A 22,406-nucleotide genomic window follows, 5' to 3' on the forward strand; every position below is an offset into this window, starting at 1 on the left:
CTTACTACATGCAGAGAAATATTAGTGAATACTTGAAAATGAACTGATTGAAATCAGAACATATTTCAGAAGAACAATATGCAATTTATCTTGGCTCCCTCAAATCATTTTGAAACAAGTTGGAACCTAATAAAAAAATAACCTAAGAGCAAATGAGTCATCCTTCTCTGATCTGGATTTTTAACGCTTCACTTATTTTAATTGTCCTGTGTCCTTTTGTAGATAATAACCCATACATTTCATCTAAATGTGGTGTTTCTGTATAGTGTGGTAAGACAATCTTATACAGAAAAATTCAAACTGAACTGATAACTGATGATGGGCTTTTGGCTGTAAAACGATTGTTCAGTTTTGGAAACAAGAACCGATCATGTATTTCTGTATGTTTTGGTGTACTAGATCTTTGATCAATCAAAGCAATTTATTAGGGTGTTTCAGTATGTCTATAATGTGGAAGATGTTTTTTAAAACAATCCAGATCAGAGAAGCATAGTCTAACAGTTAGGAGCATAGATTTTGTAGAGATATCTGGATTCAAAGGTAAAGTGCATTTTTTATTAATTTGGGTTAGATATCTAACCTTCAGTTTTCTCACCTTTACAATGGGAATAATATCGACCACATAAGGCTCTTACAGGATTTAAATGATATAATGAAGTTTTAAAAACTTGAACAATTCCTGACATATAGCAAGTGTTCACCACATTGTAGTAGATGCTAACTTTTTTTTTTATCATGGATCAGTTGATTTGCCTATGTATATCACCTTGCAACTATAATGATAGTATGTTAGAGAGAGTAAAAAAAAAAAAAGGAATTTTTTTTTTCAAATTATACCACATCCTTGGGGAATATGATACTGACAAGAAATATTTAATATTTTATATCTTATATTGTACAGACTGCCTTCAGATAAGTATTTTGTGGTTCTCCAGGAATGTCAACTCAGAAGTGCAGTCACAGAGGCCATTTGATCACCTTACCCAAATTAGGGTTGATTATAGTCTCTGACACACAGTTGTCTTTAGGTGTATTAAAATATATATTTATCTGGTAGGAACATTTTGAGCACATAATAATACCATTCCAAGTTTTACATAAAAGGAGCCTAGATTTCCATGTACATTTCTCTGTTCAGCTGCTTGTTTGGAGAAGGAAAAACAACTGGTATTTGGAAAGATATTGAAGGCACGTGTGCCCATTTAATTTTCTGTATCTTAAACCTTCTGATTTGGTGGAGGGGTTCATTGTTCTAAGCCATTTCTAGCTTTGTCTTAATGAAAATCTAAAAGAAATTTTCTTAGCTAAAGCACTGATAAAATTGATTTCCAACTTCTACTAGAATGTTCAGGTTTTTAAAAGATTTTCTTTTTAGAAAAACTTGGAGTGAGAAATCCATTTCTTCCATAGACAATGCTCACTAAAAGTGTGTTAAATTTAATTGAAATACAAACTTTTCTCTAATACAGACTTTATCAAACCTCCCAGAAGGTGGTGTCTTTGTTCCCCTCGGACTCACTGTTGTTCATATTACAATTCTGTCTGTAGACTCTAATAGTAACTGTTAGTGTGAGAGTTCTGGTCATAATCTTGACATCACTTGGTATGAGATTCTTATATGTAAAGCCATCAATTTTCCTTGCTCACATTTTGTAGCAAATGAGATACTGACAAAGTACTCTTTTTTAAACATCATTTATGAACATACCCTCAAGACAAACAGAAAACATAGACCCCCAAATTCCTTTGTCATAGATATTATCACATAATGTAGGTAATATATGGCAAAAAGGTGGCACCAGACTGAAATCACTCGTCTGCTTTGTCAGTTTTAGTGGGTAAAGCATGAATGCAAAACGATGATGCTTGGCCCAAAATGTCAAATAAATATAACCAAAGACATGTCTATTAAATAAACCTTTTCTCTGTATGAGGCCATTTGTCATACTCTATACTAGGACGCCTTTCTGTGAGATATGAAGCAACATTTTTCTGCCCTAGAGGACAACAGCAATTGCTAGGTCATTCTCCTCTAACCTAACTCCCTGTTTCCCACACACACCCTACACCCACGCTTTCTGCCTCTGATTGTATAGCTCACCTAAGAAAAGGCATCTGTAGATGGTGAATCTAACAAATATGAGGTCGAATCTATCTTTTGCCTATCAATAAATGAATTGCCATGAGAAAGTTCTTCCAGATGAAATGTTCCAATATCTTCCTTTCTGAGATCTATCTTAAAATTAAAGTGCTTTAAGTCTTTATGATTTGTTAATTTCTGCATTATTATTAGGGAAACTTTTCCTTTCAGAATATTTCTTATTGTACCCATGTAAGGAAATCTGACTGAGATAGAGACTTGGAGTGGGAGGTGGTGATGGTGGTACATTATTTAGAAAAATGAAGTAGACTTTGTAATCCCTACTCTAAACCTAGTCAGAATGTTTAAAATGGAAATTTTAAAGATTTACCAAGTATTTAGCAGTATTAAAGATAGCCAAGAGAGATGTTAATTCAATGAAATTTGGGGTTTACCATGACCACCATAACCTAAGTTAGACTTGGCCCTTTGGGGGAAAAAATCATGTGAAATTTAGTCATTTTTTTTCCCCACAGAGTGGTAAAAGAATAATACATTCAGAATCATTACTCTGGGAATTCAAGTGATTTAACTTCAGCACACTGAAACATTTTTTTTTAAACAACTAAATAATGTAGATCACAAATGTGCTGAAATTACTTTTAATGCTTCACAAGAAGAGTGGCATGTTTTATTTTTTTTCAAGACTATTTCATTACCACAATTTTCAAGCATGAAGAGGTGCCATTAAAAACTCTCCTAATTACTTGAGTGCCACTGACCATTTTTTTGAACCACGCAGTATCACGTCCATAATAGGCAAGGAAGAGCTAAGTTAAGTGGTTTAACACCGAAATGTACCACCAAACAAAGGCTCTTCTTCAAACTGCTTCACAAGGCCACAAACGAAAAGAATCTTTTCTAATATTTTCCAGTAGGGGGAACTAAAGGCTCACCATCGAGCTTTTAGCTCGGCTCGGAACCTGCGTGAGTCCTCATAACCCGCCTTGTAATCATCCGAACAAGCATCAAACAGCTACCAGTGAGCCTGTGATCACACGTGGGCCCGGCCACACCGGTCACACCGGCGGCACCCCAGACACTAGCATCCCTGTGATCTAACTTGGCCTTCGTTAATCATCCCCAGTCCTGAATGGCATTCAGTTGGTGGGTTCTGCCTTAATATTCAGGATTTTTGTCATCTTTGGGCTGGGATTCGGCTGTTTTTGAGCTTCTGTTAGCTCAGTTGGGTTTTCAGCTTTCCCCAATCCCTGTATTTTCCGCATTTCCTTTCAGAAGTACTAGTCTCTGGAGGGTAAGGACTTCGGGTACCGCCCAAGCTCCCTGATCCCCTCTCTCCATCCTAAGCGTTGTCAGCTGAACTCCCTGGCATCCCACAATCCCACGTCAAACTTGTCTTTGAGGGGTCATAAGGCAACTGAGTAACAGAACGAGGGGATGCCACCCCTTCCCCTCCTCCTCCCCTCTCCGGGATTCCTCAGGGGGCCATAGATCTTGGCTAAAACAAGCCAGAAGAGGCTAGAGATTTCTGCACACACACACCCCCGCCCCCATTCTTATTTCTTGAGCCTTTTAAACGAGCACCCCTACACAACCTTTCCGCTCCAAAAGGTGGTTATATTGTTTCCTTTCCTTTTTTCCCTCCCGCTCAGCTTCTCATTCTGCTAAAAGATGAAGAGTGAATGTTTGTGTGATTTTAACGGGTAATGAGGCTGCGCCCTGGGTCCTGGAGGATGATCTTTTTCCAGAAAGCGCGTGCATCTCCGGCAGACGGAGGGATGAATAATTAGGAAGGGCTTCCATGAAATCACTCACTGAGAAAATTACCTGCCCATTAAATGGGACGCGGCGAGGAGCAGGAGGCTAGAGCCCACCTATCCCCTCCAGAGGCGGGAAGGAGGGGGAACCGGGAGGCGTAGAGAAGGGGAAGGAGTTGACCGGCGGCCTCGGCTCCGAATTTGTTAATTTCCGTCCCGCTAGGACTCTCCCCTTTCCAGCTCCCCTGCACCCCCACCGCCCAGCAGGCTAGCGCCCCCTGCGCGGGCGGGTGGTAGAGTGTGGAGGTGGAGGATCTGTGCACCCCTTCATCCCCCCCCCCCCCAACGGCAGACTCCAAGCTGCTTTCATTTCTCCCCTCCCCTCCCGCCTCCTCGCCTTCCCTCCTCTAAGTCCTTCCACCCGCGGCTGCTGCAGGAGGAGACGGACGCTCTGCTGCGGGGCCGCGGGAGCAGCGGTAGCGGCGGCGGCCGGACCAGGGGGACTGGCGGCTAGACCCGGGCGGGCGGCCGGACCGCGCGCTCCCTTTCTCTCCCGCTGCCGGGCTCCTGGGCTCACCGCCCGGCTCCGCTCTCGCCCGCAGCTGCCCGGGTTCACAGTCTCTGGGAGGCGGCACCGCGGGGGGTGGCCGCAGCCTCAGCCCTGCCCCTCCCTCCTTCCCTCCTTCCCTCCCTCCCTGCAGCCCCACCACGTAGGAGTTGGGATTCTCCACCCGATTCGTCCCGATTTCCCTTTTGCCTCTCTTTTGGAAACGAGAGAGGTGGAGGGAGGCAACGAGGTTGCAAAGGAGAGGCCCGCCAAGTCGGCCCGCCTGCAAAGTGTTCCTTTGACACATCCTTATTATGGAAGTTAAGTGAAAAAACTCTGGACGTGGAGCAGCTACCGAGACGGAGACCAAGGGAAAGAAAACCAGTAGGCAGGCCAATGTTTTTTCGGCAGCGCGCTGGCAAGTTTGTGGAACACTTTCTAGGAATTAGGTCTTTTTCTTCCCTTCTTGACTTCTGAAGAAAGAACTTGGCTTTGGATTGCCATGGAGCCTGAGGAGAGAGGGTTAGACACACTTGAATAATCCCTCCGGCTGGGCTGAATTCGTGGGAATTTAGGAAGCCAGAGTGTGGAAATACAGCAGCCTTTGGAGTGCCCTCTGTTAATTCGGATGGATCTAAATGTGCCCCATTCAAGACCTCTCCACTAACCTCTTCTGATCTTGCCATTTGCTCTTCTTGACTTTAATTAGCAGCTAGGAAAGTCTAAACTTTGGACCTACCTCTTTTTTTTGATACTTATTTTTGTACTTTTACTCTCTGGGATTGGTTTCTTGAACAATCTGGATCCTTTTTAATATGTCAAAATGAGTCGGCTGATGTTTACACAACTACTGCTCTGTGGATTTTTATATATTCGGGTTGATGGTAAGTTAAAATGCTTTTATCCTGTTTTCCCTCCAAAAAACATTTCTTTCTGCTTTGGATGTGGGCTATAAATAAAATGATAATTATGTCTGTTGGTCCCTTTTTGCCAGGCATGGGGCTTTTGGGGGGCAGAGGTTTTAAGTCTTTTGTTTCTAAACTACTGTAAGTGGAACATGTTAGGAGTCACCTATTGTTTAATTTACATAATTAGTTGAGGAGCTGGATAACAAATAATGGGCTCTCAGTTTTGTTAGAAAAATAAATTTGAAAGTAAACCTCTTGAACGAGTCTAGAACTCTTGGGCTTGCTCTCCGTTTGGGTTTGTTCTTGTGTCTGAACTTTCCTTGGCTTAGGAATTCAAGAGAAGTAATAGACACCTCAGTGAAGGTACAATGGGTTGGGAATTTGAGACTGGGTATCTCAGAGATCAATGTGTATCACCTGCGTGCTGATGAGTGCTCTCCTAGAGTGAAATCAGAATGAAGAATTTAGATCATAGGGAGAAAACTGTCAAAAGTAAGACTGGGCGAGGCTCCAGGAAGGGGGAAGCAGAAGCTGTAGGCTGGCTGCGGGCACCGAACACTCAGCTCAGTCCCCAGTGGCAAACACAATGGGGATCTGAAACAGGTGCTGTTGGTGTCTCCCTCTAGGTTAAGTCAGTTTGTCAAGCAGACAGCATTCTGCCTCTGATTCTCCTGTCTTTTGTTCGGATTTCGTTTCCTGGGATATTTTCACAGGATGTCAGTTTTTTGTGGGAGGATTGCAAAATCCTTTTTTGTAGCTCTTTTGAAGGATGAGTGGAAGTAATCGTTAACGTGTTTTTTTGTTTGTTCCAAAGAAGACAGTCAAAAGAACATTTGGTACAAACCTTCTAGAGACTTTAATGTTTACATCAATGCAAAGAACTGGTCTTAAAGGGAAGACTAGAACATGATATTTTTGCCTGTTATATGTGGCTTGTGGTACTTAGATTTTTAATTACTGTACTTGTAAAGAATCTGAGGTGTATTGGTCCGAATACTTGAGCCATTATAGTAGCTTGTTGCTACATAAACTTTCCTCCAGCATTTGCATTGTGGACACAGTCATTATTTGGGACACTACCTATTTTTGCCCGCCTGTAGGAGCTAACTTTGTTCTTGGCAGCTGCTACTGCTGCACAGAGCCCAATGTATGGGACTCAAAAGGGAAGACTCTCTGTAAACATGAAGCAATACAGATGAGTTTACCTACTGTCAAGTGGCTGTTTTCAATGCGGGACTACATGAGTACCTATGCCCCCCTAGCGATACTGGCAAGGCATTCATGTGGGCACACCCCTTCTTTCTTTTTTCTCTTGTAAGTAGTAGATGTATAGGAATTAATCACTGTGAATTATATTGTGGCGCTATCTATGATCCTATCTAGTCATTCACCATTTTCTTCTTCAATACATTTACCTTTGCGATACGTTTACATTACCATAACAAAAGGTTTTCATATTTGTCCCAAGTGTTTTGATTATCATGATAAGAAGACTTTGATATAACTTTTTGGATAATAGGTCCTCATAAGCTGTGAATTTACATATCAATACCAGAAATACATGTATAATCTATATATATTAGACTACAGAATTACCACCAAGTTTTTCCTTTTTTGAATCAGTGGGTAGCTAGGAGGAATACAATTAAATTGCTCAGTGGAAGTGACAGAGGGAATCAGAAGAGCTTGGTGTTACAGAATGTAATTAATGTACCAGGGTGTTTGGAGATATATGAAACAAATGCAATTAACCAGCTTGCTGGAACAGCAGCAGCAAGACATCATTTCTCTCCTTCCCTCTCTCCCTCCCATCTTAGCTTCCCTCCCTCCTTTCCCTCTCTCCCTTCTTTCCTTCCATGCCCCCCCCCCCCAGATACACCTAGGACCTTTGTTCTGATTTAACGTTATGGGATAAGGGGGTAATTTGTGTCTGGGCCATAATTGTGCAGCAAAATTCATAGTCATGTGGTGAAAAATGCCCAGGGTTGAGGAGTTGAAAAGGTAATACTAAATTTTTGTGTGTGTGAAACTAGTTTTTATATTTAGCATCCACTATGTCAAAAGCAAAGGGAACCATGGATGCTTACTGAATTAGTATGTAAGTCATACATTTGACATTGGATTGCCTTTGGTTTACTTCCGAATGATGACAGCCACTCCATGGGGATTGTTGAAAATTTGGGATGTAGACAACACTGCCCTCTAGGCTATTTCAGCACACTGGGACTGGGTGTTCACATGTATAATGAGGGGGTAGGTTTGTAGGGTCTTGAGGCTTTCTTACTTTTTCCAGGATTCAATGATTTCTATTTGTTATCCTTCTTAGAAGTATGTGCGTATTCTCCCCATGAATTTCAAATTTAGAGAACCTTGTACCATTTCAAAGATATACTGACTCTCCTCGTGCTAGACACAGAAATTAATTTTATTCAGTGACAAATGATACATAGATTTGCATTGAAATTTGCCTGGTGGGTTATTTATATGTGCATTTTTATGGTATATGAAAAATGTTAGTTTTGCATCCTCATAAAAGATATGTGCTAATGTCATTTATGATTTTTCCATATCTTGTGTTTGTAAGAATCCATGGAGAATAAATATTAAGTTAGTTGAGAACTACAGGCAAACTTTTCCATTTGGGATATAAATAAAGACTATCTCACTCAATACATATTAATTAATGAGATGCAGGTTTTTATTTACTATTATATAAGAGAATATGTATCGAGTATAGCCTTTGTTCTCCAGATTTTCTTTATTTTTAGATTAAAATACGGCTTTGTGATCATTTACAGGGAACTAATATGAACCATTACAAGACTGTTTAATTACATCTATATTCCATACTTTGTCAATTCAATAATTTTACGGTATTGGTGAAAGGATATTTTTAAGATGAAAGTTTTTTTTAAATCTTTAATCCTTAAATATTCTAAAATGAAAATGGCACATGGTATTTGGGGAGATAAAGATGATGTGTGTGCATAGTGCAGATGTATAATATCATATAGGTTTATACACTTGGCCAAAGTGCTCCTTTCAGTAATGGGCTCATTATCATAGCCATATGTAGTCCATTTCAGAACTTAAATTGCATATAAGTAACCTGAAATTTCTTCTTCCAACTATGCAGTAATATCACGTTTGAGCTGGTTTTGTTTGAATAACCTTTGATTCTAGGCAACATGTGAACCATAAGTCAAAAAGATTTCTTAAAACATAGGAAAAAAGGGTATCTTAAATAAAAAAAGCCATGATTATACAAAAAAGAACAATTCTGATCATCACGTCCTTGAGCAGACTGTTTAAAATAGCATCTTTGATAATAAAAATATGGACATGTCAGCCCATTGCCTACATTTGGGTACATATATAGTACTGAAGGGAGCTCATGGATGTAGGATGTGTGTGTCTAGTGATATCTGCTTCAGTAGTTCCTGCAATCTATAGGAGATATTTACTTCCCATGTGCAATTTGGTTTTTGAAGAGTGTTAAAAAACAGATTTTTCTTTTACTTGTTTCTCCTCCTAGTCCTCCTCTTCTCCTTCTTCTCCTGTTCCTCCTTCATTTCTTCTCTTTCCTTCTACTCCTCTTTCTTTTTGGGACCTGTGGAAGGAATTAAAGAAATATCTGAAGAGCAAAGAAAATGGATGAGGGTGTTTCTTGAGTAACAACTTAGAAATTTGTTAAATTGCATTTAAAGGGGAATGTGTTAATAATATTTTAACTTTGGTTTATCCAGTTGAGGGCTTGACTCATGTTTTTTCTTTTACAATACTATTTATCTTTATGCAAACTTATTTTGTATAGTTCTTTTTCTAGGCAGACAGAATTGCACAGATCTGAGTTCAAGCAGACAATGGAAACTGAGAGAGTGCTATTTATGGACTTGTTTTAAAGAGGTTATGTCTCTTACAGTGTTTCCAGCTATACATCTATCAACCTAAATCAATCCATTGATACTGATAATGATTTTCTTCTTTTTTAAAATTATTGAATAAAGCGTGAATGAATGATTATGTAAAATCTTTTAAAGGGAAATTCCCATACGCTCTTGCAATGTTTCCACAGCATGTTACACCATAATAGAAACCTAACATAATATCTAAGGTGTAGTATACTCACCCAAAAAAACTTGTCTCTAACTCAAAACAATGTTGAAGTAAGCTAGACCTCAATCCTTGCTGTTTCCTCCTTAATATTCCATATTATCTTTCATTTGGTCACATAGGTTTAAAAATCTATCTTTACGCTGATACTTCTCAAATTGCCCTAATCATGTGTGGAGGAAAATTTCCATAGAATTACAACTTAGCTTATCCTTATACTGTTGTATCTCCAGTGCTCAAACATTGCTTGGCATATCTAGCTGACTATATAACATCTTTGCTTGATATCTAATAGGAATGTATCAAACTCAGATGCTAACTAGATTTATTGTGGTGGTCATTTCCCAATATAAACAAATAGCAAATCATTGTATTGTACACCTTAAAAATAACATAATGTTATATATCAATTATACCTCAATCAAATAATAAAAAAATATATATATCAAACTCAAGCCCAGGATAGAATTTGCTCCTCTTTCTAATCATCTCCAGCCCAGTAAATGGCATCACTATTCTCAGAGTTTTTCATGACCCAAAATTGGAAAACATTTTTGACTTGTTCTTACAGCCCAAATCCAACTTGTTAGTATACCCTTTGAAATATACCCTAATACCAAGAATTTTATCTGTGTGTTTGTGATTTTCCCCAATGTTATATTATAAGCATTTTCAAATAGGCAGCAAAGCTGAGAGAACTGTACAGCAAACACTCATATATCCCCACCTTGATCCTACCATTATTTTATTATACTTGATTACCCCATATCTATCCATCTATCCATTCCTCTAGGCATCTATTAATTCATCTTACTGTTTTGATGCATTTTCAAGTAATTAGGTACCAACTGTTTCTTACTAATTCCACCACTACCATCCTGGACAAAATCTGGACTATTGCAATAGCCTGATAAATGATCATCCTTCCTCCATTCCAGCTCTTCTTATCTGCATACCTTACACCCATCCAGTTCTCCACACAGTAGCCACAGGGACCTTTTAAAAGCATGTAAATAAGACAATGCCAGCTCCTTGCTCAGAATTTCTAATGGGTTGCACTGAGAACTCTTCACAATAGTTTACAAGACTGTTCAAATTCAGGCCCCTCACTGCTTCTCTGATCTCATCTGTTCACACTCCCTCCTAGAACCTAGATTCAGAAGTTTCTTTAGGATGTTTTATTCCTCACTTAGGGCTTTTGCATTTGTTGTTTTTTTCTACCTGAAATGTGCTTTCCCAGATCTTTGCAAGGGCAAGTCTTTCAATTGATTTAACAAGTGCCTATTCAATAGCATCTCTTCAGATGTATGGATCACCCTATGTATGTAAAACTGCTTCCCTTAAAACACTATTGGGCTACCCCCTTTACCTATCTTAATTTTTTTCTTAGCACTTATCATGTCCTGAAGTGTGTGTGTGTGTGTGTGTGTGTGTGTGTGTATGCATGCAATCTTGAAGGGGCTGATATCTTACCTTACGTACAAGCTAATAAGTTAGACTGCCACAACTTAAAGAATGCTGGCAAAACACGTGAGATTTCTGGGTCAGAGATGATAGACTTCATTAGCCTTGCCACAGCAAGCAGCATGACTTCATGTCTGTATAGATTTACCTTTCCCCTGAAGATCCTTAGGGACAGTGCAGGGGGGCCCAGGTAGATGATACACACCTAGTGGGTTACCCTCACAGCTGAGGAACCCTGAGCTTGGGAACCCAGATGTTTTGTAATGGGTGATAAGGAAACCTGCCTAACCTTTGCCCTGGAGAAGACATTGTATGAGTATATTAGATAGTAAGCAAATCTGCCTTCTGTTCTCAAGGGAGATCATCTCTATTTTAGAAGACTTTGCTATATGCAAATATTAGTATGCTTATCATCTGCCTCTTCCACTGTGCTCCTAGGGCTGGGACTTAGCTTTGTCTGTCATGTTTACCTATGTTCCTCCAGTGCCTAGAGCACAGGATGACACATAATAAATTCTAATATTTGTTGAATAAATGAAAATGTGCTTATGGAGTGCTTTTGAGGTGTTTGTTTTCATGCCCTAGTCTGACACATGAAGTGTTTACCATTTGAACTAGGTTTATATGTTTATTTTGGGGTGTGCATTTGTGTGCATCTCTCTCATTCTTTCTGTCTGGAGAGTTATCAAACATGCATGTTTTGACATAAATGACATCATGATTTCTGATGATGTAATATTCTGCCTTTCACTTTCCAGGAGATGTAGAATTGACTGTGTGCTTTGATATGCCTCTTTTCTAACCAAGAATATTTTCTACAGTGGTGTTTTTCACAGTCACGCTCTCTCAGTCCCCATAACTAACACTGTTGTGTGTTTTAGCACACTGTTGAGTGGTGTGTATATTTTGACAAGGCACTCCTTCAAAGGATTCTGATGTGCCTTAATAGGACCACGCACACTCCCCTCTGACTAAGGAATGTTGACTTATATAATGATAACTAGTCCAAAAATTGAGACTTTTAAGCATCAGCAATAGAGAAAGTAATTACTTACTAAATGGGCATCATTCTGCCGTAGAGGTATCTGACCCCACCGTTGCAGTCATCATGTCTAGGGTCCTGTTTATCATCAGTGATACTAAACTGAGATATACTTAGCAATTTGGCAGGTGGGACCCTCTTTACAGACCTACTTTTGATTTTAAGAAAATAACTTGAAGGAGTCTTATCTGGAAAACTTATTTTTTTAAACTAAGGTAAAGATCAACATGGATATTCTCTAAATTTTGCTTCTTTAATATTTTTCCCCAACAACTTTATTGAAATGTTTGAGATATAATTCACATACCATATAGTTCACACATATAAAAGTGTACAATTCAGTGATTTATTTAGTGTATTCAGAGAGCTGTGCAACCATAACTGCAATCTAATTTTAGAATTTTTATATCATTGTATCAAGGAAACTCTGTATCCTGTTCCTCATCCATCACCCCTCTCCCAGCCCTAGGAAGCCACTAAGAAAGTCTACTTTCTGTCTGTATAGATTTGTCTATTTTAAACATTTCATGTAAATAGGATCATAAAATATATGGTCTTTTGTGACTAGTTTCTTTCCCTTAGTGTAATGTTTTTAAGGGTCATCCATGTTGTAGAATATATCAGTATTTCATTCTTCTTTTATTGCTGAATAATATCCCATATCATTTATATTTTGAATTATCTGTGGATATTTAGGTTGTTTCCACTTTGGGGCTATTATAAAGAGTGTTGCTGTGAACACTCATATACTAACCTCTGTGTGCACATATGTTTTCATTTTTCTTGGGTGTATAACTGGAGTAGAATTGCCAGGTCACATGGTAATTCTGTGTTTAACCATTTGAGGAACTGCAGGACTGTTTTCCAAAGCTGCTATGCCATTTTACACTCCCACTGGTAATGTATGAGGTAAATATATTATTTTAATTCACCATGGAAAGAAAATGTTGAGTGGCCTTGATGGATTAGATATGATTTTTATAGTGAAACAATTTTATAAATGATAATAATATGCCTTAAATTTCCAAAAGTCCTAATTTCTAATCCTTTCAGTGATTGTCTTAAGTTTTCTTCAGTTGCCCTGTAAAGTTTTACAAGTGAAATACACTCAAACTGAACTTGTCACTTTTAGCAGGGAGTTCACCGATACTAAATGTAAATTACAGAATGATGGCATCCCAGAGCTAGAGGAAGTTTTTGCAGTTAGGCAGCACAACCTTTCCGTTGGTTGGACAGATGGGGAACTGAAGCTCAGATTTTTTATGCGCCTTGTCATAGCCTCTGCCGCTTAGTGGTGGGGCTGGAATCAGAGTCCAGGGATGTTTTTAATCTCTATACCATGCTTCTCTTGAGAGACGATTTCCATTTTCTTAACCCTGGAACTCCTTAACAAGAGTTCCAGGCTCTTGTTACTGAAAATGACCAGCTGTTTTCTGAACATGTCAACAAGGGAGTTAGCCTGAGAAACCATGAGGTTATTCATTTGATTCAGCACCTGCTTATGGAGCACCTATTTATAAACACGACACCTTGTTGAGGGCTCTGTGAGGAACATGATGACGTTAAATAGTTCCCACCTTCAAGGAGATAACTCTTTAGTAGAGGTGATAACAAATGCTCAAGTTACTGACACAAGAGTGGTTATCTGGTAGTTGGGGGTTGAAGGTACACACAACATAGCTTGGGAACTCAGAGAAGGAATAGTGATTTCCAGCTCTTGCAATCTGGGAAGTGTAACAAATGGGTCACTTAACCTGAGCCTTAGAGGAGAAGTGGAGTTTTAATAGACAGAAAGATTGGGAATTGTATACCAGCAAAAGGCATAACAGGAGGAATGGCACGGAGATGACAAAGATGTGCTAGTGGAAAGGCAAGGAGTCTAGTTTAATTGTAACATTGTTTGTCCACAGGAGAAGAAGCATAAGATGATTATTGAAAGACAGTTAACAAACACTACCGAGTGAGTCAGAGCAAATGATTTAACCATTCTATGCCTCAGTGTCCTTGTCTTTAAAATGGGCATGGTAATAGTGTCTTCTCAAACACCTGATATGAGGAATAGGTGAATATATACACACACATATATATGGAACATTGTATGTTATCATATATGGAATTAGATGTGTGTATATATGTAATATATATCCATATGTATGTATATATGTAATATAGTACCATATGTTACATATATATGTATACTATATATGTAGAAATTTTAGAAAAAGTCCTCTGAACAGTGCCTGGTACTTAAAACACCAGTTAAGTGCTATTATTTTTTTTATTAGTAGTAGTATTTTTATTCTATTATTATTCTCTTCCTAGTATAGAGTAGAAGTAAATTTAAGAGTACTTTGTCTATCAGGCTAATTACGAACTACATTTCAGATGCATTTCATGATAATTTTCACATAACCTTTCAAGGTGACTGAATAAGAACTTTTGTTGCCCCTTACGGGGACTCATCTGTGGCCACACCTATGAAACTGTGACAGACGTGCTATGACATGTGTGTTTCCATTGCATCATGTGCTGATTACAGAACAAATAGGATTCCCAAGGGAGTGGTATTATGAATGAAAGGAATAAACAAGAGAGGCATACTACAAATAGCAATTTGTTAATAAACAGAACATGCTTGTAAAACCCTGCAGTTTGGTTCATGTTGACTGATTATGTTTTATCCAGATTAGTTTTTACTTGGTGCTTTTGCTATAAAATATCATGAAGCTAAATCTTATATGAGACACAGCTTACTGGTTCTAAGTAAATGCACCTAGTACAGAAAAATTTTTAAAAATTAACATTCAGTCCCCACTCAACATTTTTTCCTGGATGGCCTACTTATCTTTCTTTCATCTAGTATAAATGTTGATTCTGATGCTTTTTAGAGCTATCCATTAATTAGATTTACATATTGAGTGGTTGTCCTTATCAGAAAGGCTAACCTGAATGAGACAGTATCACTGCTATTGTGGAAGGGACACACCATGGGTGTCCAGAAGCTCTGGACTGCAGTTTCAGTTTTACTACTAATTAATTGTATGACTTTAGGTTCTTATCAGAAAAAATAGATAATATTTGACTGTGTACTCTCCAGCGTCTCACTCAGCCTTGAATCCTATTATTGTAAGTCATTTAGTTAAATGTCCTATCATTTTTATTATGTTTGAGTACAATTAAAGGAGAAAATTTACCCTAGAAAAAAAATTATCCCAAGCCATAAATGTCAATCTTTGAAAATAATTATGATTTATTGTTCATTTGCATGGGATATATCCCTGTATTCTGATGTGGGCTTAATGACGTGAATATGGATAATAGTCAAAATTTACTAATCTTACGGTTCATATCCACTTTCATTCATTAATAACCACTGGTACTTATTGTTTCTTTATGAATAAATGGGATTAAAAATTTAATAGTAAGAAAACAATAGTCTTAAGCCAAATTACTTACTAGTTTATGGCCACTGTAACTAGAACCATATGTGACAGGGCAGTTTTAGCTCAGGAGAGGGATTAACAGCCACTTTTTAATTTCTGTTGTAAGGATTGATGTGGGATTTCTTTCCCTGGTTTTTGGTCCCAAGCCTTTTTGGAAATGAGCTGTAGAATATGGAATATAACTCAACACTTAACATTACATTGCTTTTCAAGTTTACGCAAGAAACAAGGAAACCATTTGGAATTTAAAGGATTGGTCAAAAGCTGTGCAACAGTCATAACCAATTAAAATGTTCGTAAGTGTGATCAAAAAGGGGGAACTTTAAAAAATTAAGTCAAGAGGTTTTCTTTATAAAGAAAAGGTTATACGTTATATAAATCAAGGTTATAGTCATACTTTAAAGTTTCACAATATATACTTCCAAATACTACCAAATGGTAGAACTCAGTACACTAATTTGTTTAGGTATATCTGATAATTATACAATACAGTTTTCAGAGTTACATTAAATTAAGGGAAATTCAGGATGAGCCTAGTGACAGGTATTCTAAATTGTGGTTTTTATCTTTATTTTAAAGTGAACTTTAATGTAATGTCAGCTAATAGTGTAGTTACTGAAAACTGCATTAATTGTTGATCTGTTAAAACTAGAGCAGGCATTTCACCTTCCCCTCCTTAAATATGAAATAGCTTGTCCATTCTAGACCACCTCTGAATGTCAACAACTACAACAAGGAGCCATCACCCAAATGCCAATTAAATGTACCCTTCCCCAACTGGCTCATTGATTGCAGGAGAGACTGAGTAAGAAGAGTGTAACCTTTCAAAAAGAAAATGCCAGGTAACTTAGCATTCTTAAGTGTTGTTGTTTTTTTTTTTTTTTCCATGCAAAATGGACTGTGAGGAGTTAGAACATTGAATTTGATGGTTTCAGAACTACTTTCTTTGATGCAGTGATAGTCTCGAGAGTTAAAAACTAACGACGAAAAAGTATTTCCACGGTACCTGAGCCCTGAATTCATAGATCTTCAAGCTGTCATTCAGTTGAGGTTTGTAACCTCCTTTTCTTCTCACAAATGCTGTTTAATAACTTCACCAGAAAAGAAGTGCTAACGGATTTAACTGGGGAGTTCCTCTCTGGCTATCTTGAAAACATGTAGGTGATTTTGTAGTTAAGTGTGTTTTTAAGTGTTTCAGTCCACCTTTGTGATTTGAAAGCCTGGATAATGTCAACTTGTAATACAAAATGAAAGAAAAAAGAATAGGAAAAATATGTAGAACATGTGGGTACAGATTTTGAGCAAAGATACTTCATCCCCCTGCCCCATACACACATGGCTGTTAGATATGAATAAACTTCTGAGTTGTTTAATGCCTGCCATCTACTCACAATCCAACAGACAACTTTTATTTTATGAAGCACATTTTCCGAGCTATGAATTATTATTTTACTTTTCTGTTAAACTGTAACACCTGTGATGTTCATCAGTTGGATCTTATGAATCTCTCCAGATTTGTGAGGCTCTCAGTAAAAGCGTCTCATCCTGTTAAATTTAAATTCCTAGTTTGTTCAACTTTTCTTTTCAGAAAGCGGTTTTTATCTTTCTAAGCAGCAGCTAAAGATTGTATGCAATTAAGATGACTTGTCAATTACTTCTATAGTCTCTCTCTCTCAGGATGCAATTCTAAGCTTTCTGAATTTGGGGTTCTATAGGAGTTTATGCATGATCTTTGCATTTGAAATTGTCCAGGAGGTACAAGGATATACCTGGGAGGGGCAATCACTATGAACCATAAGGAGTGTGGGGCTATTGGAAAAGTGAAAAATTGAACATTTGAATAAAATGAATTGGACCAGCATTTGAAACTCTACTATATAGCAAATGGACAAGCTGATATTTAGTTCTATGGATTGTTAACATTCACATAAAACAGAATTATTTAGCATTTACTGAATCCTTTTTGATAATCAATTTGGGATCAAATGCAAAAGAACATGTGTCTGGCTTTGTATGACCCCGAATTCTTCCGTTTTTCCTTTGAGCAGATGACATGCCTTCTTTGCTGACTGATATTGGTTGCTAGGAGAAGTGCACTGGTCTGGTCCCCTCTTCTCCAGCAGTAAAACTAAAGAGTGAATTGAGTAAGAGAAAGAGAGGCAGAACACAGTACAGACCATGAATCATGACTTGTCTCCAATATGTCCACTTTGCTCCCATTTCTTTTCCCTTTAAAAACTTTTGTTTTTACCAGTGATGCTTTCTTTCAGCTGCTATCTATAATCCTTTTGGAGCCTGAGGGGAAGAGGGCTGCTAAAGGGAGGCTGTGCTGCTAAGAGTCCACTCAGAGTAATAATAAAAGCCTTGAGAGTTATTCATGGGGCCACATTAGTGAGAATGCCCTACTTGGTGAATAGCGTCAGTCAGCTGCCTTTGAAATCCAGTGATTAATACCTTCTGTTTTTAATGGGGGGGGGGAAAGGCAGACAAGAAAGGTCTTCATACTACTTTGGGTCTTTTGCAAAGTAGATCTTAATACATTGTCGAAGCTTTTGAGAAAGAAGTTGCTAAAATTTCAATACCTGTAGTAGCTTTTTAAAAAAAACAGTGTTTTGTGAACTGTTAATTGTTGCTACTGTTGGATAAAATTGAAATAGTAAAAGTATCCCAAATGAACACATTAAAAAAATCAGTTAGCCATTCTTATATTTTGGCAGTGGTTGTGAGGAATATCAAACTAATAACATGATGTTATTGATTATATTCAAAATGTGGTCTATGCTCATCTACTTCACAGCATCCAAATCACATTTTTGTTTGTTTGATAAACTAATTACAATACTCTTGAGATTTTAGAGAAGCATCTAATGAGAAAGTGTTAAAGGTGGCAGGTGTTTGTTTCCCAAGAGCACCTGGATATAAGGGACAGTCTGTGATTTACAAAGAGGCTGTCTCTCTGTGTGTGTGTGTGTGTGTGTGTGTGTGTGTGTGTGTGTGTGTGTGTGTGTATGCTAGTGTAACATAAGGGATTTAGGATTTTATCATTATAATCCATCCCTGTTACCTCTCTTTATATCTTTTGATTACATTGGGTACATAGCAAGGTTCAAATAAAATTTCTTAAGGTTTAGGAACCTTGTCAATCACCTTAGGTGCTAGATAGAAAAGCTTCTGGTTTTGGTGGCCTGTGTATGGCAACTAGAAAAATGCAAGATGATGCTTTTTTATACTGTTTTTCAGTTTGATTCTGTTGTCATCCAGGCTGTTATTATTTAGATGGTAATTTAAGCCAAGCCTTCCTTTTAAATTATTTTCATTCTTCTGTTCATTTTACATTTTAAATTTATTTTAGTTGTAGCAGCTTAGTCTGGTTCTTCTCTATGTACTCACATTCATTAAAAAGCCTTTAGTGTAGTTTGAATATGAGAACAAACAACATTTAAACGACTCTGTGTGATGCTTCCGTAACCTGTTTTTCACTCTGTGGAAGTGAAATATCTTGTTAAGAGGTGGTAATACCCAAGGGCAATCAGAGATGAAAATGTAACGATTTGGTGTGTGATGTCTAGAGATCAGCTTCAACTGAGGTCTGATTTAACATCTTTATTAGTGATGTAAAGGAGAGAACAACATGATAAAATTACATACCCCAACATTAGAAAGCTATCAGAAACTTCTTCCCTCACCACATCCCCATACCTCATGAACATAGAAATGATTTAGAAAACTTTAGGCAGCAAACATTCTTAGCAGATTAAGAACTAATGCTTTATTTGGTATATAAATGTAAAGTAATTCTTCAGGGAAATAATCAGAAATCTAGATATCTAACTAGGGGGAGAAGCCAGCAAAGCAATAAAACTGAAAGGGCCCAGGGGATAAATGAGAGTAGGGGCAAGGAGAAAATGCGATTCAGATTAGGAGTGTTATGTCCCAGTTTTAAAGGTCATGAGATTATAGTGCCCATTTACGGAGTATTGCATCACTGGCTGTGGAGATTCTCTTTCAATGAACGTGGCTTAAGTGCAATTGAAATACTTCTTTCATTTTGCACTTCATTGGCAGAACGTGAGAGTGGGAGAGAGATTTTGGCAGAATAAAAGCTGGAGTGAGTACAAAGACAGATTCTTTTAGAAGATGTCTGTCCACTTAAAACTAGAGAAGGATGTACTTATTATCTCTCTATATCCTGATCTATGCAGTTGAGAAACAGTATTAAGATGGATCCTATTAAACCTTTTTAAATATTGAGAGAAAGGATTGGCAAAATGTAACCATGTTTAAAATGTTTCACTAACCACTTTTTATAACTAAATCAGAAAACCTTGCAAGCAATGAGTTATGTTTATGGGGAAAATACTCATACTTTAAAATTATTGTTGACTTAAATTGTAGGAGATGCTAAATACAAAGTTGCATTGTATTTCAAAGGAAAGATAATAAACAATGAATCCACTATGGAAATAGACAAGAATTGTGATCAGACTTATTGGTTGAACAGAATCCAGCATGTAATCCTCTTACTACTTTCCGCATTAGTGCGGTCTTATTAAACATGCACCTTTGGGGCTATACAATTCAAGAGAAATGTGAAATATTTGATAGTCTCTGTTCTATAGAGAGGTGCAAAATGACAACAGGAGTGGAAAATAATACCTAAGTTTGGCTTCGTGAGTTGGAGTTCTTTGTATTTTTCTTTTGGTCTCATTACTTTGAATATATTATGAGGGGGAAGAATAATATCCTGTCATTAGATTTTTAAAAATCACCTTTCTTGATTTCAAACATTTTCATTTGTTTGAGAAGCATCACATACAAGCTAGTGCCTGAGCCTTGGTGGTTATTTTATATCATTAGTGATAAGCCCAGGAGAACAGAAAGAATGCAGAATTGACTGCCAAGGCTCATCAGAGCCATCCTGTTCTCACAGTCTCCTGGCACCTGTGTTAGGAAAGGGATCATCATACTGTGAACTGGGTGCCTCAGAACTTCGAGGGCCACAGGTAGTAACAATTTTGGCTCTGCTGACTATGAGTCCTCTTCTGTCACAATTTCTCATCTCTGCTTTTATAGGGAGGTGGCCATAGACAAGCTGTAAATGAACGGCAGACTTGTGTTCCAGTAAAACTTTATGGACACTGAAATTTTAATTTTTTAATGATTTTCTTATGTCACAAAATATCATTTTTCTTTTGACTTTTTTTCCTGTGATTTAAAAATGAAAAAAAAAAAAATCTTACCCATGGATCATAGAGATGGGCCATATTTGGCCTGAGGGTTATAGTTTGCTGCCGAATATAAAATATACCTTTTTCATTAGAGGAGGAGAAGAAAGAACGTGCTGCGATGGAGCAAGAGGCAGATGGAGTCAGAAGATGAATTCCCGCCCCCCCCGCCCCCGCCCATATTATTTCTCCAACTTCATCAGTCCTCATGCATCCTTTCAGCAAACGTTTGGAGCGTGCCTACTATGTGCGGTTGACTGAGTTCTTTAGATCACAAGCTGACAAACAAGATCACTGCCCTCAAGTACTGCTGCAGTTGAGATATTTGTACAGCACGCTGAGAACCTGAAAGGCTGCCTAAGGTTTTAGGAGAAAGCTTCCTTACTGATTCTACCAAATCGGTCCCCAACGAGGGTCCTTCTGCTCAGTATCACTCACAAAGATAGATGGAAACAGAGTTCGGTTCAGAGGCCAAGGAGGGCTGCACTCTGATCAGTGAACACAGAAGGGTATTTCGCGCTCGCTGGCGAGCGCAACCTCTGTGCCCCGCGCAGGCGCCCCAGAGGCCGTGGGCGGGGCTGCTTTACTGGGATCCGTCAGCCGGGAGGGGGTGGGGTTCCTGCTGGGCAAGCGCTTCAGGCTCCGGATGGAGCTCTGGGCGCTCCGGGCGCTCCGGGCGCTCCGGGCGCTCCCTGCGCAGCGACTCTGCGCGCGGCGCCGCCGCCGCCGCCATCTTGAGTTGCGGTGTCCGGCGCAGCTTCTACATACGGTCAGCGGCAGAGGTGTCGGCTCAGCCCTTTCTCAGGAAGAACTCCGGTCTGAGGTGGCAGGTGTGAGACCTCTGCTTGCCAGCCCTGCGAGCAAGTGAAATGAGACTAAGCGCGAAAGAAGAGGTTAGACCGTATCACCTAGATTCCCTCTTAGTTTTTACGCCGGGACCCCAGTGGGCTTTGCCGGTGACACCTTCACACCTGACAGGTAACTTGAGCAGAGTCTTAAGAAGGAAAGGAGTGTTGTGACTGACATTTGGACAAGTGGTTGTGGTGCTTGGGGATAGGGTGGAAAAGTCTAAGGCATGAGATGAATGGAATGGTGTTTCTGGTTACAATATAGGTGCAGAGAGGAGCTTCCTCACTCGGAAATGGGGTTGGCGGGTTCCCTGTGAAAGGCTCAGTCATGGAAAGAAGGCAATGAAAACTCATCTAGAGGTTTTAAAGTCGGCTAATGCTCAGAATGCAATATGTGACTTAAATGAGGGTGTTGTTAAAGGCGAAAAGACCAAAGGCAGAGAGAACCCTTCAGGGATAAAATGGTGAAGGCATAAACAAACGAATTGTCCGTAGATGTGAAACATACTATGTTGTCAGTATATGTGTAATGGATTCAAAACTATAGTGGAGGTAGATTTGACAGATGTGGAATGGGTATAGGAGAACAAAGTAAAGAGGGAAAGTACAGGAGAAAATATTTCTAGCAGTCTAAGCAATTGGGAATTTGAGAAGATGAATCAGAATTAAGACCCCCCCAATTATATTTGTCTTAATTATCTTTCATACTGAACAAGGGAAGAGTTTTCTTCATATCCTTCCTTGCTGTTTCTCTAAATTTGAAAATGTTGGCAGTTCTTCTGCTAGGTGTGATTTCACTCTCTCTCTGTTTGGGCTGGTGTAAATTTGACCGCAGCTTTAGATTTGCAAGTAATTTAGAAGTATGACATCAACTCCTGTATGCATGCTTTCCATTGAAAATTCATAGTTCCATTTGTGTAGAGAATACAGTGTCTTCAAAATCAAGAACAAATTCACA

At 38.6% G+C, this 22,406-nt stretch overlaps 1 protein-coding gene across 6 annotated transcripts in view; it reads left to right on the top strand.

Moving 5' to 3' along the window:
* ROBO2 (roundabout guidance receptor 2) overlaps nucleotides 1–22,406 on the top strand; it is a 1,149,410-nt gene that overhangs the window by 596,504 nt on the left and 530,500 nt on the right. The window contains exon 1 of one of the 6 annotated variants that reach the window (XM_032489713.1): nucleotides 4,286–5,289. The exons of the other annotated variants lie outside the window; for them this stretch is intronic. Within the exon in view, the coding sequence (XP_032345604.1) occupies nucleotides 5,229–5,289 (61 nt within the window). The 5' untranslated portion in view covers nucleotides 4,286–5,228. Of the gene's footprint in view, nucleotides 1–4,285; nucleotides 5,290–22,406 lie in introns of those variants that run through there. 6 annotated transcript variants of the gene reach the window in all.

Source organism: Camelus ferus, chromosome 1 (genome assembly GCF_009834535.1).
Source record: "Camelus ferus isolate YT-003-E chromosome 1, BCGSAC_Cfer_1.0, whole genome shotgun sequence".
Lineage (NCBI taxonomy): Eukaryota > Metazoa > Chordata > Mammalia > Artiodactyla > Camelidae > Camelus > Camelus ferus.